This window comes from Capsicum annuum, chromosome 10, assembly GCF_002878395.1.
Source record: "Capsicum annuum cultivar UCD-10X-F1 chromosome 10, UCD10Xv1.1, whole genome shotgun sequence".
NCBI classification, from domain to species: Eukaryota; Viridiplantae; Streptophyta; class Magnoliopsida; order Solanales; family Solanaceae; genus Capsicum; species Capsicum annuum.
This window is the reverse complement of record NC_061120.1, coordinates 211,016,340-211,034,922: the sequence shown is the minus strand read 5'-3', so window position 1 is coordinate 211,034,922 and position 18,583 is coordinate 211,016,340. Positions and strand designations below refer to the sequence as shown.

The 18,583-nt window shown below is 27.6% G+C and overlaps 1 protein-coding gene across 1 annotated transcript; it reads right to left on the bottom strand.

The window, feature by feature from the left end:
- Window positions 1-8,325: 8,325 nt before the first annotated feature.
- Window positions 8,326-11,545, bottom strand: LOC107843709 (GDSL esterase/lipase CPRD49). The gene is made up of 5 exons (XM_016688080.2): window positions 11,272-11,545; window positions 10,045-10,278; window positions 9,705-9,781; window positions 9,438-9,566; window positions 8,326-8,884 (listed from the first exon to the last, which is right to left on the bottom strand). Exons 1-5 carry the CDS (start codon window positions 11,395-11,397, stop codon window positions 8,662-8,664), a joined length of 789 nt encoding a protein of 262 aa, XP_016543566.1. The 5' UTR covers window positions 11,398-11,545; the 3' UTR covers window positions 8,326-8,661.
- Between the last annotated feature and the right edge of the window lie 7,038 nt (window positions 11,546-18,583).

Sequence of the window (18,583 nt, the reverse complement as noted above, 5' to 3'; positions counted from 1 at the left end):
AAAAAAAATTGATGGCCTATCAGATGAAACATGGTCATGAACATGAGTCAATTGGGTCCATGTAGCCTCGCCTTTATCATAGTTGGGTCTTTCTTCCCGTCATCTACCTCTATGCCTCGATTGTGGCCGAGGTTCAACATACTCATCACTGCGAGGATATTGAACCTCGATGCGGCCCCTACCTCATTCACCAGCAACTCTAAAGGAATTCAACACCAACTTAGATAATCTATCTCCATGTTTTAACCCTTTTTAACTCGAAGTGTTTGGAAAATATCGATTTTGACTTCTTAAACTATTTCAAAACTTTAAAGAATTCGAGAAAATTTTGAAACAATCTAAGAAATTATAGAGTCGACACTCAATTTATTTGTAAAGAAATTAAGAAAACTTTTTAAAATAAAATCCTAAGTCTTAAAACAGAAAAAGACTTAGGCTTTTAAGAAAATCTTGGGTAAGAGGTTCTTATTAATATTTTAGGAAGGTTTTTAAGACACCTAAAATGTTCGCTAACTTGCGGTTATCCAGGCTATTTGAAAACCACTTTGACTAACTTTGAGAATGAGAGGTTGGTTTTTGAAAAGAAAGTGATTTAGGATGAAACTTGTATAAAATCAATTTTTGATGACTTAGTAGAGAATTTAACTAAGTCTAAGAAAATGAATAGCAAATAAACACGTAAAGAGGAAAAGGGAGAATTAGAAGACTTAGGCTCGTAAGCCCAAACCCATCTACCCTGTCCTAATCTAATTGGGATTTTGGCCTATAACCTGTCCTAAACTATTTTTTCGGGTTCATTGGCCCAGAATCGGCTTCACCTGTATTAAAATACAGCTTTGGCTTCGAGGCTCCAAATGAATGAATAAATAAAAAGAAGACAATAATAAAAAATCAAGACTTTTCAGTCTCTTAGTGACCGCATCAATAGGTTTTGACCCATTTTCCTCCTTCATCTATCTTCTAGCACCCACACACCATATAGTTGACCTTGGGTTTAAACTTCGAACTTGACTCAAAGAGGTAGGCCTCATTGGCCCATTACGAAATGCAAGAGGAAAGGAGTCCATTTTAACTCGAGACATTTTTCGCATGCAAAGAAAAGATAAAGAAATTATTATACATTCAAGGCATAAAAGTGACATATTTCAGAGCAAAAGAAAATATCAAGAACCAGTTTTTGAATTACAACGATAAGCATACTTGCACACTTATAACAAGAATGTGAGTTAACAGATAAAATGCAAAGCAAAGACACCCACTTACATGCCTCATGATTTATGTTCATATTAAGAATGAATAAAGGTAAAAGGAAGAAGGTCATATTCAATGAATTAATGCGAGAAAAAATAACATAAGCTTGCAAAAGTAAAGAGATGAGGCAATAAGAAAAATAACCATGACTTCTAAAATTAAACAAACATAGACACTAATCCATATAACAAAATAAAATAAAGGTTAACTTTTCAAGAAAGGGAATCTTTAAATTTCAATTAAAGCAACATTAACGAAGTTTCATACATCTAAATTACAACCAACATTTTAGGAAAAAATGTGTAACGACCTATGGTTTATCTTTATAAGACGTCGTTGATTCTCTTTTGATATTATGAATTAAAGAGAGACACGAATCAAGTCTTTACACACAAAAAGAGCACAGATAACAATCCAAATGAGGTAAGAAAATTAGAATAAAATGTTACCATTTCTAAAAGTAAAATATCGATCAACAATCATATTATACATAACTCAAAAATATCTAAATAATTCTATTTATCCATAAAAGTCCAAACTTTCTCATCATTTTGACAAGTCAACATGCGAAAAAAAGGAATAAACATCTTGGATGAAAAATAGCTAGCACTTCATCTCTCATATGAGGATTTTGAAATCCATTAAAATAATTAGCAAGCAAATGACAAGTTCTTGACTTAACCGAATACTATTTTATTAAGGCAAAACAAACAATAATAACTATTCTTTTTGACATAAAGAAAACAACTTTATATGCTAAAACAAATGTATCCGCCAACAATGAATTTAAACAAAGCATAAGAATATTTTTTAAGCAAAGACTGAAACTTTATCCATAATAATCAAAGAATAAAGTCAAAAAGGAGAAAAACTCAATACTATCTGTTCTTTTCAACATAAAGGAAACAACTTTACTTGATAAAAACAAACATATCCACTAACAATGAATTTAAACAAAACATAAGTACATCTTTTAATCAAAGATTGAAACTTTATCTATAATAATCAAAGAATAAAGTCAAAAAGGAGAAACAATCAATATTAACTATTCTTTTCAACTTAAAGGAAACAGCTTTACATGCTAAAAACAAACATATCCGCCAATAATGAATTTAAACAAAGCAAAAGTATATCTTTTAAGCAAAGATTGAAATTTCATCTATAATAATCAAAGAATAAAGTCAAAAAGACGCGTACAACTATTGCTAGCTCATTTTTATACCATGAACATGAAATAACCATAATATCGATACTACAACATCCTATGGCCTTCAAGGCCATCTACAACAAACAATCCCAGCAAACAAAATTATAAGTACAGACTACGAAGAAGAAAAGGATGAAGAAAAAAATGATAATAAAACTAAAAAAACGGTTACCTTTTCTGGTGCAGCAAAATAGGACTACAAGTTTTCTTTGGAGTCTTGATCACCATTGGAAAGCGTTCAACTTGAGAACTTCGATTAGCCCACGAATTCCACGGAAAAGAAATTTTTTTACTAAAATAAAAACTCTTCTTTGCTCAAAGTTTTTTTTTTCAACCTTGAGACTTGGTCTTTCTACTAAAATAGTGGTAGTATTTATATGAAAAGATGGGGATTCCATTTTTTTCATTCACCGATGTAGGAGAAAGAATTTAGGGGTGTTTTTGGAATTTTAAAATTGAAGATAACGTGAGGGAGAAATTATATAATGCAATACATTTTTTGAATTTCAAAATTGAAAAAGGACAATGTTGAGGGGGGAATTGTACAATGTAGTACAATGTATTTGAATTTGGAAAAAGAAAAGGTTGGGGGGGGGGGGGGGGGGTGTACAATGAAGTATAATTTTGAATTTTAAAATTTAAATTTGGAAAAAAGAAAAAGGTTAGGGGGAAATTGTACGATGTAGTACAATTTTTGAATTTCAGAATTGGAAAATGACAAAGTTGGGGGAAATTGAACAATATAGTATAATTTTTTAATTTCAAAATTTGAATTAAAAAAAAAAGTTGGGAGGATTTGTACAATGTATTATAATATTTGAATTTTAAAATTGGAAAAGGACAAAGTTGAGGAGGAAATTGTACAATGTAGTACAATTTTTTAATTTCAAAATTGGAAAAAGGACAAAGTTGAGGGGGAATTGTACAATCTAGTACAAATTTAAAAAAAAATTATGGAAACTGGGTAGAAGTTATGAGAGTTTTTGGGAATTTTGGGGTTATTTAAAATATAATCCCAATTGAGATTTAAAATTTAGCAAAATTTATTTATTTTTGACTAAATTAAAAATCAATTAGCGAATTGAATTGCAATTATGGCCAATTTGATTTCAGTTATAACCAAATCTAGTAAATTGACTAAATTAAATTGAAATTCGATACGAATTAATACTTTATTTAATCCTGAGCTTCTTGATGAGATAAAACCAAATAAATATTCATCCAAATAAATTATTTTTGGGAAATAAATATATTCAAATCATGGTCTTACCCATTTGAATTAATTTTTCAAGATAAGGCTTGATTAATATTCGTTATTTCGTTAAATAGATATTTATATAACAAACTTATTTAATTTCATATAATTGAATACGATAATATATAATTGCTACTTAAAATGAAAAAAATTTCTAGATAAATGCTTTGAAACGCTTTTATCCGAAAAACTAAAAATATTATAATTTTATTTAAAATCGAAGAAGGTCGAAATTAAACTTAGTTGTGGAGGGCAAAAATTATGTGTCAACACTCCAAATTCACGAAGTTTATTGTTGTCGCTATCATGTACGCTTAAACTTGTTCTATATATCTGATGCAAAGTCCTAGCCTACAAAATAAATGATTAAACAAACATTAATATGATAATCTATAACAACATTAAGATGCATAAACTACACTTCCTAATTACCTATTTTTTATTTTTCAATCAACTAAACTTTCAAATAACAACCTCAGTAACTAGCAACTACGTCAAAAGCTAACACATTGTGATATATAACACAAAATGTCTTTTATATTGTCAAATAACACTTTACGTCATGGCCCACCAAAACTTACATAAGGAAGATGAAAGTACAACATAATTATGCAGATAATTATAAGGTAATATTGTACCAAAATTTTGTGTCTGCCTGCAAAACTTTGATAATCTTTTCTAAATTAATGAGTTGGATTATTGATCAAATGACGAGTAATTGTGTTATACCACTTCACATATTCATTGTCATCTTCGAGATATTAGGCTCAGCATTGTGATTTCGTCTATCCCTCCAGATTTCAACCTCTTTAATAAAAAAATAATGCCAATTAAAGTTAGTTCTACCTATCGATCCAACTGAAAATATTTGGGATCCCACAATATTCTACTCAAAATATTCTAAATCAATCCAAACTGACATAGTACCTTATCTGGATAGTGCCACTCAACTGCATCTCCAGCTATTATGGGTATAATAGTATGCCAAACACTGAAACCATTCACACAATAATCTGGTATTGTAGCAAAAATATCGGGACTGTATAGCTGCCACGCAAACTATATACATATAAATTTAGTTAGTTTTTACGACTTAAAATATTAAAATAAGATAGATAAAGCTATTATTCAAAATAAAAAAATACCTGATGTTCTATAAGTAAATCCAGTTGATCACGAAATAAATATAATAGGTGAGGTGCTTTTGTATCGTGGCTTAACCCATTAGACCACACACGAGCACGTGGTGGTCCTGGAAGGATAGAAATAAGCCAATCGTCAACTAGAAGATTAGGATCTCTCTGTGGCCTGAAAGGCAAAATCCTCTCAAATATTCATACCTTCACATATTTATATAAATACAATAAATAAATATTAAAAATTTATTGCTTTAAGGAAAGAAATTAAAGTAGCTAACCTGAAGTAAAGGTAAAAACCACCAATGACTCTAATTCCCTTTTGCGATGCACGACAAAGATATCTATAAAGTATTGCAAGTGTTGTTGCACCCGACGCATATTGACAAACTTTGGGCAAATTCGCAAGCAAATGTAGATACATAAACTGGACTTTGTTGCTCGATGTATCAACGGAAAGCATGCCTCCAATGATCTACTACAAGTAAAAACACACCTGTTGTTGAACATCAACCTCACAACTTGCATCAGTAATCAAAGGAAGATTTGTAATATAATCAAAGAAGTCATAAGCAATCTGTCACCCTGAAATTCTCGATCAATATCTATCGGTGCCCAACCAAGAAGATCAACTATACGTGTTTGCCACTTTGTAGGGTCCAAGGCAAGATTTGTTCCCATCACAGGTAATCTATCGACTGGCAGCCCATATAATATATCTACGTCCTGTAATGTAATTGTGGCCTCTCCAAAGTTTAGATAAAATATGTGCTTTTGATTGCCATCTTTCTACCAACGCAATGATCATAACGTGATCAAGTAGCGTGTGTCCAGCTGCATATATACCATAAAATCCAGCATCGAGCAAGTAATGACACATACGCTTATGTAATAAATTTTTACTTATGTAGTCCCAAAAGTCACCATCTTACCGACGACATGTCAATGTGTCACATATGCCATTATTTCAGATATCTTCACTACAATAACTAATCTGTCCTACAAGGACACTCAGAATAAATGAATTTGGATGCACAGTAGGTGGTGTCATAAGACCTAAAATATAAATTATGTGTTTGTTTAATTCAAAAATCATTGAGTATGACAAGCTAATTAGTGACATTCATCAAGACTAGCTTATTAAAAAGCACAAAGGCCAGACTAGAAAAAAAAAAATGAAGTTAACTGATTTCTAAGAGAACTTTAAATAAATCAATATTACAAAAATATTCTATAGAATACTATTTATTATATTCATATTCTATAAGAAAAAAAAATAATAGTAGCACAAAAATATTATAACGAAAAAAATAAATGTGATAAAGATTACTAAATAAATTTTAATAGTAACTACAAATAATGTAAGCATAGAGTTACCTTTTCTAATTTGGATGATGATTAATGTTCTAAATTCCCATCTTTCAAATAATATTGTGAATTTTTATTTTTTAGTGTGTTAAATAAAGCTTGTAGGGTCTTATCTTGGAGAAAACTACAATGGTGAAGATGGGGACCTCGGGTAAAGTTGAGATTTTATTTTAGTAAAGTTGAGATGAAGTGAAGATAAAGAATCATTTTTGAAAATAACTCTTAAGGGTGTTTTTGTAATTTGATTGAAGATGCATTGCTAAGATGAGTCTATAGTGTGTGAGAAAATGGTCCTCTATTGTCCCATCAATTCAGAAAATGACGATCTTTTCAGATTTTGGGATGATAAAATTTATATTGAAGGTGCATTGAAAGAAAGGAGTCATTCTTCAAAATATAAAATTTACACAAGGCTCATGACTACTAATGAGCCTTTCTTTAAAATGTTAAACATTCACTGAAGACTCGTGAGAGTAGAGCACCTTCAGTGTAAATACATTTAAAGGTTCGTCTGTTTTTTAACGTGAAAATTACATACTAAAGGTACTCCATACACCATGCGTTTTCACCATTTTAGTCATAAAAAATATGAAAAATCCATTTATTGGAATTGTCCCTTATTTAACACTATTTTGATCCAAAATTTATAAAAAAGCTCCACATTATTATCCCTTTCCATCGCTAATTGATTCGTGCAAAATTTTCATCCTTCATGAATACTCTTCTCAAGGTTGAAAAATTAGATCAATATAATATGTCCAACACGTTTAAATTTATGTGGATTATTGATCCACTTTAATTATTAGTTCAGTGTATTTTGATTTAATTTATTTTAATTCATAAAATTAGGGTTGATATATCATAAGAAATTTTATTAAAATATTTTGAACTCAGTCAAACCCTACCACATCAGACGAATTTATACTTCTCTAAGTATAGGATGTTTTTTGTTAGTATTCAACTTTTTGATTAGTATTTTGAGGGTAAAATCCTAATTTTTGACAAGTCTCCAAGACAAGCCAGAAATTAACGAGGCATTATTTGCCTTCATTTAAACCCCTTCTAGTCCTCATGGTTCTAGGTTTGGCAGCACTATTCCAATTAGGAAGGTGTGTTTTTATTTTTTTAAACATACAGAGGGTACTAATATTTCTGATCTTACTGTTAGCAAATCCTAATTTTTGGTTTTTATGAACCAAATACTTATGACTTTTATTTTTACTAAACAAGAAAATATATCATATTTGTATTATGTCTGAAATTATTTTATCCTCAAATAAGGAATAACAATACAAATTTAATTAATATAATTTTTGTAATCATTGAATGGTACTAATATTAATGATTTAGTAATTTTGTCAAGATTCATAAATAAAGAGATGAAAAGTACATATGTTAAGAGAAATTATTCCACTCTCATTTTGCTCTCATTTTGCATGTGTTTTTTTTGTGTAAATCCTACAAAATGCCTGGACCTCCCTAGAATATAAACCCCCTATTCACTTTTTTACCTTATCTACTACTTAGGTTCCATAATATGATAGAGAAACTAAAAGGCAAATTAAGAAATTAATATTTGAAGAACAAACGCAATATATTCAATATTTTTCATTTGAAGTGTGACAAACATGGCATTGGTATATTTTTATAAATATAATACATTCTTTTCGAAAGAGAAAAAGGGATCATGTGACAATTGAACCACACGGGTCTACCAGAAAAGAAAAAATCGAATCTCAAGGATCTATTGTATGCAGCTTTACTCTATATTTCTGTAAGAGATTATAATTGCAGCTCAAACTTGTGACCTTCAGATTACATAACAACTTTACTAATCACACTAAACCTCCCTTCATGGGAACAGGTACTCCCAATAGTTTTATTTGCACTCTCCTTCAGCATCTCAAGGTGCAAATGACCAACACCAATATCAACAAACTCATCATGCATTTCATTCCACTCTATGTTTGGGTCTCACATTGCATTGATTTTTACATTCGAGATTTTACTTGGCGGATATGTGCTCAATGGTGGAATATAGCTCCTCCAAAATATACTTTTGACTATACTTTTCAAGCGATTTCTAGTTTCAACGAACAATTGACGAATATCATAATCATTATTCCATTCAAACATTTATAACTTTCTCCATGCATAATACATTATTACATAACACACTCAAAAACCTTCTACAACATAGCAAACCCTAATTCCTAGAAAAAGGCAAAACCTTCCTAGGAATATTTATAGTACTCTTTTGCAAAAGAGTTTATTAGGACACACCAAACAGGAAAATCAGAAATTGACTACTAGTGCATAGTCTTATTATTCTTGCATATTTTTATTTGGACACACCAAAGAGGAAATTGGGGATTGATGACTAGTAATAGTACTTGGTCTTCTTATTCTTATATATTCTTATTTTATTATGCATCTAAGATAATCTATTGGGGTTTAAGTTCTTGGGATTCACTATCAGTAATCTCAATAGTTTCATCTTCAGTTTCCTTGATCATCATCTCAAGGTGCATATCAGTACCAATATCAGCATACTCAGTTGGCATTTTGTCCCAATCTAGGGTTGGCTCCCAATCAGCCTTTTTTATTACATCTTTGATTTTATCAAACAAAATCTTACTTCCTTCTGCCGTTAAATGCATTCCATCCCTGCACAAATAAAATTCAAACTCCACCATTTAATATTAAATTCTTTCAATAAAATACTTAAACGCACAATTGTTTCAATTTTAAGGTAATTATGTATATATCCATTAGTAAGTACGTTTTATAAATTAGTATTCCATAGAAAGGGAAAATAACATCTGTTTATTTTTAAAAATGCTTTTTGTTAAAAGTATTTTTCTAACAAATATTTTCTAAGAGTAACAATTTGCAAAATACTTTCGTCAATTTGTGTTTGGTCAAGGTTCCAAAAGTTTCTAAATACTCTTTTTTCTTAACCAACTTCTAATATACATTTTCTTATACTACTCAAAAGGATTTTGTAGACACATTTTATGCACTTTTAACTTCTCAAAACTTGACTAAACAAACCGAAATTCACTAATTATGTAAGAAAAAAATGACATTGTCAGAGCACATATATACTACTTAGTTTCCTTTTGTTCAAAAAGAATTATGATAATATTATTGTTAATACTATAACTACAACATTATAATAAAACCAAAATTATAGAGTACTAGTAGGAAATTTGATTACCAAAAGACACCAGGTTTTCCGTAAAGGGCTTCAAAGAAATTGATAACTGGAACACCTAATTCTTGGCCTAATTTAACACCTGCTTCTGCGTATTTTCGACCGACCTCATTTGATCTACCTCGGTTGTCCCTGATCAGAACAAAAATAGGTATGAAATATCAGTTATCTCTTTATTTTTAAAATTGGATAAGAAAAAATAGGTATGTATTTTTATTTTAAATGAACAAGTAAACATGAAAGGAGTTAGTAATTGTTGAGGTTAATCACCCATAGGTTTTAAGAATTTGTTCCTCATTAACTGCAGGAGCACTTAGCATAATTAGACGAGTCTTCTTTGAAAGGCCCTGCAAGTAAAAGGTTTCAAATAATGATAAGTTTATAACTGTTCCATATAGATAAAAACTTTAACTTATTTGCATTCGATATTTATATCAAAAATAAATATGTGTAATATGTGTTTTCACATAAAATGATAAATTATTGTAAATTAATAAGCATTGAAGTACTTAATTATAGTAAATCAATATGATTTGATGTAAAGTTGTACCTATTTAATGCGAATAAGTATTTATTTGTCAAATTTTAACTTTAAAGGTTTCATACATACCTTGATATGATGTGCAAGCTTCCTCATGTTTTCAACATATTCATGAAGAGGAACATGACTACTATTAGGAAAATCGGGATCTTGTGAATCGTTTCCACCAAAATAAAGTATGACAAGAGAAGGTTGAATTTCCTTATGTTTGTCCCGACAATGTTCCTTTGGAAAAATTTTCTTGTAAATTTCAAGAGCCATCCTTGAGTTCCAACCAATATATCCACGTAAGAATATGTCTGCCTGTTTCAATTAATAACTAGATTAATTTGTATTAAAAGGGCACAATTATCTCGCATTAGTTGGATTTGGAAAAGGATGACATCTCAAAAGAAAAATAATTTACTCTAATTCGGGCATTAGTGAATGCTCCCATAGTTCCAATCCGTGATCTAAAAGTCCCACAATATTAATTACAACTTCTTAATTATTTGAGATTCTAGATTATGGCAAAGATTTGTCCAATTCCGCAATAGATTTGTCAGTCTTATGACAAATATAATTAGAGAGACTCTTTAGTTATTACTCCTTTCGATCTTTAATTTTCGTGCTTATTACAATTTATTGATCAAAATTAATTATTATTTAATAAATTAAAATATAATTGATTATTAGCTTCTATCTTTATTAATCTTTCTCAATAAATGTGTAGAAAGATTCGCATAATGAAAAGAGAGAAGAACAAATTGAAATAAAAATTTGAATAATTTAATCAAATTACTTTTTGTAGTTAATATTTACTTCAACGCAATGCAAAATTTTAAATACAACTAGATCATAGTCCAATTTGTACCTGTAGGGATGGAAATAATCTTAATGTTATTGGTTCATTTGATTTCGGTAATTTTAGCTCTAACAATGTATGTGTGTTCATTTTTGTAAATATATAAATAATAGATTTTTTCAACGTAGTAAGTTTAACGGATTGTAATAAAATTTCAAACTTAAACCCATAAAATTCAAATTCTAATTTGTTAATATGCATATGTAATTCTCTTCTTAGTTCCTCGGTTTCACTTTATTTATCGGAGTTGTACTAGGCGTGAAGTTTACGAAGAAAGAAACTTTTTGAAACTTATAATTTTAAAAATATTACTATGTCTATGTGACCATAAAAAACATGTTATTACGAGTAAAACGTAAATATATAAACTAAAAAGATGTATCTAAAGTCTAAATTTTAAATTTTCCACTGCAAACTCGATTCACGCAAAAGACAAAGGTGGAAGAGATTACCTTACGAGCGTAACAGGTTGTGAGGGTTGCACCCCAACCATTAAGGAAGTAGCTTAGTTGCACTATGGAAGAACCAAATAGGACGATCAATGGACGACTTGGTCCAACCATTCTTTTTTCTTCCATCTTTTTTCCTTAACAAACAAAAGATTTTTCTTTTTGATGTTGGAAAGAGTTTCATATACTTGCTATTTATAATGGTGGATTCTTACAAAAGGCAAAATTCATTCCTCCACGTGCATATATATATATATATGGTATTCTCCCATCTACTTTTGCTTGTTTATGGTTCTAATTAAAAATTGATATCTACTTTTGCTTATTCAATTTTAAAAATTAAGAGATAATTTATTTTTTATACCTAATTTATTCTTATTATTAATATTATTCAGATTCCTATATAATGACTTATACAAAATATGAGTGATATAGTAAATTATTATTTTTATTAGTTGTTTCTTAAGAAACATATCAAATCAGACATGGATAAGTGAAAATAGACAGAGAGAATAATATAATACGTTATAATAGTCGTTTTCAAATTCAAGAACATAAGTGCATCAGTACTCCCTTTAAAAAAAGATATTTGATTCAATTATATAAAGTTACGATGACAACACGTTGAGAAGCAACCTTTAAATAATATATTAACAAAAAACATCATTCACCCTACAATTGTTCGTGAGAAATTTTCACATTTTGAAAAAGACTAATAATAGCATCACTGCCTACACTTTTTAAGTAGACTGCAATAGCAAACTAAATAACCATTAAAATATCTTCATTCATCCTACTATGAAAGTCATTTTTATGTACTTCATCAATGTGAATGCCTTTTTCATGCTTGCAGTAGCAATAGATTAGACTGCAATAGATTAAATCTAAATTAATTTCATAAGTAGATAAACAACTGACCAAGTTTTTAGCAAGATCCTTAATTCCTTTTGAATACAAAAATTTGTTGTTACATTTTTGAACATAGACAATGAAACTATCGAACTAGAAACCAAAATTTCAAAGCTTGCTTAACATCAATCCCACTGGATAATACTCTATTAGTTTTATTATTCTATTCTTATGAAAATTAGCAAATGAATCAATTCAACTTAAACTAGTTATATAAAAGAATAAGTCATGATCATTTTGATACAATCATTACATCAAAATGATCATTAAGTTCTTAAAATACGAAACCACTAATGGCGTAAAGAGAAGCAAGAAACACAAAGTGTGTGTTTAATTTATATATTCAATATAAAGGATGACAACAGTTGGGAATAGAAATTTAAAAGGTGAAAGTCCAACAGCTTGGAAATTGAAACTTGTTTATTTAATTTTTTTAAAATAAATATAATTGAAAAAATTGAAATGCTATACAAATAGGAAGGAGAGGGTGGGTGCACATGTGAACCCCCACCGCAAATGCCCCTATGTGCCATGGACCTTAATTTGATTCTCCCTTTGTTTCAATTTAACACTTTAAACGTAGTTCAGTATACTAAATTTTTTGGTCTATTTTGTATACAATTTTATTTTATATTTCTGTCAGAGGTTATTTTTAAGGCTTGAACCCATGACTCCTGGTCATATGACAGCCACTTTACCAGTTACTTCAAGGATCCCTTCTATTTATTTCAATTTATTTGGTCTAATTTCGGGTATTACGGTTAAACCAACAAAATGAAATAAATGGAGTACTCGTTCACCTTTATTCTTTATTTGTTTACCTTTATGGCTTTATTCTTTATTCGTTCACCTTTTATTCTCTTTTATTATATTCTACAGAATACTATCTTTTAGATTTCAACCATTGATGTAAGATATATTCTATATTCTGATTATCTTAGATTTCTTACTTTATCCATCACATAGAAGATAGAAATAAAGCTCGAATTTTAAATTTGTATCTTTTCGAATTTGAAAATAAAAGGCTCAATTACTTTAGGAAAGATTATCTATACACATTAAATAAATATTTAAATATAAATAAGTTCTAGACTAAAGCTAATAAATTTTGTTTAATCGATAAGCAGAACTACAACTCTATCCTTGACATCAAGAACAATATAGTGGACTTGTGAAAATACTTTTTGATATTTGTCTAATAATACAGTACCAAAGCCATGTTTGTCGCACTTTAAATGAGATTTATTGAATGTATTGCAATTATTCTTCAAATGTTAATTCTTGATTTGCCTTTTATTTTATCATCATTGGAACAATAAAGATAGGTATTATTGTTCCACATATTATGGAACCTATTTGTAGATAAAATCTCTTAATATATGTGCTTCTGGTCCCCTTTATTAAATTACGCCAAAAATGTCAAATCCTTTTCTATGATATAATTTTGAATATGGAGATTCATAAAGAGTTCATTCACATCTATCTTCTTTTATGTAGCAAACTACTTTTTAAACTTGTTTACTCAAATAAAGAAGCGTTGAAATAATGAGGAGAACTTCATTATTTTATATTGCGATAAATAATAAAAATTTTCCACCATTTTTATTTATTGTTTAGAATGTTTTAATAATTCAACATGCATGTATAGTGTTCTCTTTTCATCTCTCTCTCTCTCTCTCTCTATATATATATATATATATATAATCTTTATTCAAAATTTTAGTTTTTCTTATTTTATTTTATCTATATCATGACTTTATTTTTTATATTTTAAAAAATTTCACGTCAAGTTCAAATAAGTTCTTTTCAAATTACGCCAAAAATGTCAAATCCTTTTCTATGATATAATTTTGAATATGGAGATTCATGAAGAGTTCATTCACATCTGTCTTCTTTTATGTAGCAAACTACTTTTTAAACTTGTTTACTCAAATAAAGAAGCGTTGAAATAATGAGGAGAACTTCATTATTTTATATTGCGATAAATAATAAAAAATTTCCACCATTTCTATTTATTGTTTAGAATGTTTTAATAATTCAACATGCATGTATATTGTTCTCTTTTCATATCAAAATTCAAAATATTAGTCACAAACAATTTAAAGATTTATCCTACTATTCAAGTTCATATAAAATGACAACCTTCAATTTTAAAAATAAATTGAAGATTATGGAAGAAGTTATTGATTGATATATCATTTTCATATACAACCAACCAAATAAGTCCCTTATCTGGAAAAATTAGGATGGAAGATCCATAATGAACTCATAGGTGAAACATGTAAAGCCTGTCATGCTAAATCTAAATGAGAAACTTTTTCCCATTCCTCCTCCCCCCCCCCCCCCCCCCAACAATAAAAAAACTAATTTTTATTTCTGTAGCTCCTTTTCACCAAATCAGGTACTCTAACATAGATGCTCACTACACCATGCTTCCAATTCATACATCTTTTTAAAATTAGGAGCTTGTAAAGGGTGAAACATGAGAACGACTTTTATTTCCTATCAAATTTTGGTGCACCCTATTAGATTCTTATTAGTATTGATAACTACGTATGTTTGTAAAGACCCATATGATGTAGGCTTTAATATTTTGTATATGAATTTTTTAAATAAAAATCAAATTTATAATTGTGTATGCCAGGAAAGAATCAAACTTTATTAATTTTTTTTATTTTTTTGAGATGCAGATGTCTATACGTTTTAGGAGCTAACTCAACTATCATTATTAGTTTCTTAGTTTAACCTAGTTGGGATATCCTTAAAACCCCCCCATAGTCCATATAGCTTTAGCTTCCGAAAACAACTGTTGATTATCAAACGTATCTTCCAAAACACATTGCTATAACGACAAATTACTCAAATTAATTCAGATAACCAATTCACTATCTGTGAGCATAAAATCTATCTAGTACCTATGTTGTCGTCCACCAGCATTATGTAGAAACCTATCATCGTGCATATAGAAAGCTCTCGCAGTAGGAACATCATGCGGTTCATCCTCTTTCTTCTTCAACCAAATAATTTAACCAACTAAATTTGAAAAAAGAAAATAAGAAAAGTATTATACCTCATTAACCTTTTAATAATAGTGTATCCTTCCTGCATATAAAAAGAAAATGAAATATCAAAAAGACAAAAAAAAATTAAAAATGAGGAATATAAGGAATGCAATAAGTAAATTAACAAATAATGCTAATCATCTATAGGTATATATAAGAGAAAATAAGAAGTTAGAATTCTATTTTAATTTAAATTCAAATATTATACTAATTTATTGAAAGGAGATTACTTTATTATTCTTTCTTCTCCCCTTACTTTTTCAAATATAATGTATATTTATCTTATAGTCTCTCCCTACAATGAGATATTATTATTATTATTATTATAATTATTATAATTATTATTATTATTATTACTACTACATTTGTTTTTAAAAAAAAATATTAAAGTACTACAACTATTTGTGTACTACTATTATTAATATCAGTTATATTAATATTATTATATTTTATTTAATATTTAGATATATTTTTTAAACATTAAAAGAGAAAAGATTATGTATAGTAAGAGTTCATTTATTAGATAATTTATTTATTTATTTATTTGTCTCTTTGTTAGTATTATTATTAATATTATATTTCTACTTTAATTTAAATTTATTATTAGTAATATATATTTATAATTATAGTAAATATTGTAAATTTATCGGATGCTAAGAAGTTAGAATTTTTTTTTAATTTAAATTCTATTTTAGTTCTAATTTAAATGTAGTTCAAATTCTATTATGAATATAATATAGTTAGAGTTTATCTAGGACTCTTAAATTATCGATTCCTAATTTTAAGTAAATGAAAATCCTTTTTATTTTCTTCAAAAAGCTTAGTATTTTAAACTTTAAATATTTTTAATTCAAATCTTTTATTACAATATTATAAATCTTCTAATTTCCTTTTTATTTTTAAAGACAAATCACCTTTTTTAACAAATATAATTATTATTATTTTTTAATTATTATTATTAATATTATTTATTTATTGATATTATTATTATTATTATTATTATTTTACTACTACTACTACGTTTATGTAGACTAAAAGTATTACTACTACGTGTGTTAATTCTACTACTATTATTATTTATTGTTGTTGTTGTTATTACAATTATTATTACTATCTTTTATATAATATATAAATATATTTTTAAAATATTAAAAGGAATTAGTTAATGTATAGTAAGAGTTCATTTAGAATTCTTTAATGGCATTTCCTAATTTCAAGCTAATGATAATTTTTTAAAAAAAAAATTAAAGGACAATATATTTTTAAATTCAAATATTTAATATTTTTAATCCAAATAATTATCACAACTCTAGTAAATTTTGTCCTAAAAGTTGCCACTTAGCTTTTTAATATCTTGCCACTTGGCTCCTTGTCTTGCTTTTAATTTTATTTATATATATAGATATAGATATAGATATTATTTATTATCTTTTATTTAATATTTAAATATATAATAACATTTGAAAAGGATAAGTTTATAAAATAGTCAGAGTTTATTTAGGACTCTTCAATTATAGATTCCTAGATTTATGTTAATGATTTTTTTTATTCTAAAAGCTTGATTTTCAAATTCAAATATATGTAATTACTTATTTAAAATCTTTTATTACAATATTATTATTTTTAATAATAATGTTACTATTATGATTAAATTCTTATCTTTTATTTAATATTTAATAAATTAGATTCATATATGTTTTCTTATAGCATTTAAACTTTAAAAGAAATAAGTTTATGAAAGAGTAAAAGCCTATTTAGAATTTTTCGACCATGTTTTTACAATTGTAAGCTAATAAAAATCTTTTTTTCTTGTAACAAAGGATAACCTTTTTTTTTTTTAATATTTTATAGATATAGAGATTAGTATTATTAATAACACCACTACTTCTACATTTTTTTCTTTTAAACAAAAAAATAATGAATACTACTACTACCAATTAAAACTACTACGATTATTGTTGTTAATATTATTATTAGTATTAATATTATTATCTTTATTTAATATTTGAATAAATTTTAAAACATTGAATGGGATAAGTTTATGAATAGTAAGAGTTCATTTAGAACTCTTAAATGTTACATTCCTAGTTTTAAGTCAATGATAAATTTTTTAAAAACCTAATATTTTTAAATTTAAATATGTCTATTTTTTAAATTAAAAACTTTATTACAATATTATTATTTTTGTCTTAAAACTGCCAAGTGGCTTATTCTTATTCTGCCACTTGGCTTCTTCTCATGCTCCATCCTCTATTTTATAATAAACTAGTATACATATCCGTGCGATGCGCGGAGAATATTAAAGTATTATTTTTAATCATTTCATATTGAAATTCTTCGATCGAGCATGTTAAATTATCTCATCTTAAAAAACAATTCAACTATCACATTATTTCTCAATAAAATATGAACAATAAAATAAAAGTTCTAATCCCCACCCACCTCATCTCCACCATACCCTTCTCAAGTTATATATTTTAAAAGAACAAAAAAATTTCATCTCCTCCCACACCTGTAACTAAATATCAATAAAAAAAAACAATCATATATATTTTTATGTATTATTCACAATTTAAAGATATTAGATTATTAAAAGAATAAAAAAAATTCTATCTCCTCCCATGCCTGTAACTAAATATACATTAAAAAAAATCATATATATTTTTATGTATTATTCACAATTTAAAGATATTAGATTATTAAAAACCCCCCCCCCCCCCCCCGGTCAAAAAAAATCCGTCCCCCACTTCTAACTAAATATATGTGAAAAGAATAATCATATATATTTTTATATATATTACTTACAATTTAAAGATATTAGATTATTAATATCCCTCTACCCTCTCCCCAACCCAAACCCCCATTCTTTTGTTTAAAATTTATAAATAATAATAATAGGTGCATTATAATTACTTCATTATATTCTCAAATTAATTCAAATCTCTTCTCTCACCTCCAATCATCAATGCAGATTTTTCTATTATACTTTAATTACTTAAATTTTGAAAATATTTTTTTATCACATTAACTTAATGAGTTATCAACTACTACAAAATTAGGAGTTTAAATCTAGTTATTGAAACACAATTGTTGGAGTACAGAATTTTAACAGCAACATATCATGTCGACTTAATGACAAATTTATTATTCATTAAACTATCATATTTCTTCTGGAATTTCATGTTTTACAACTTCGACACTAGTTACAGAAAAAGATCAAGGCACATCAAATCACATATCACTTGAAATAGATTATGATTATTTATTGGAAACTTTAGGATAATTTACAGAGGAGTAATATTGGGAAAGAAAATAAAATCTTTATACAGTATATTATTACTATC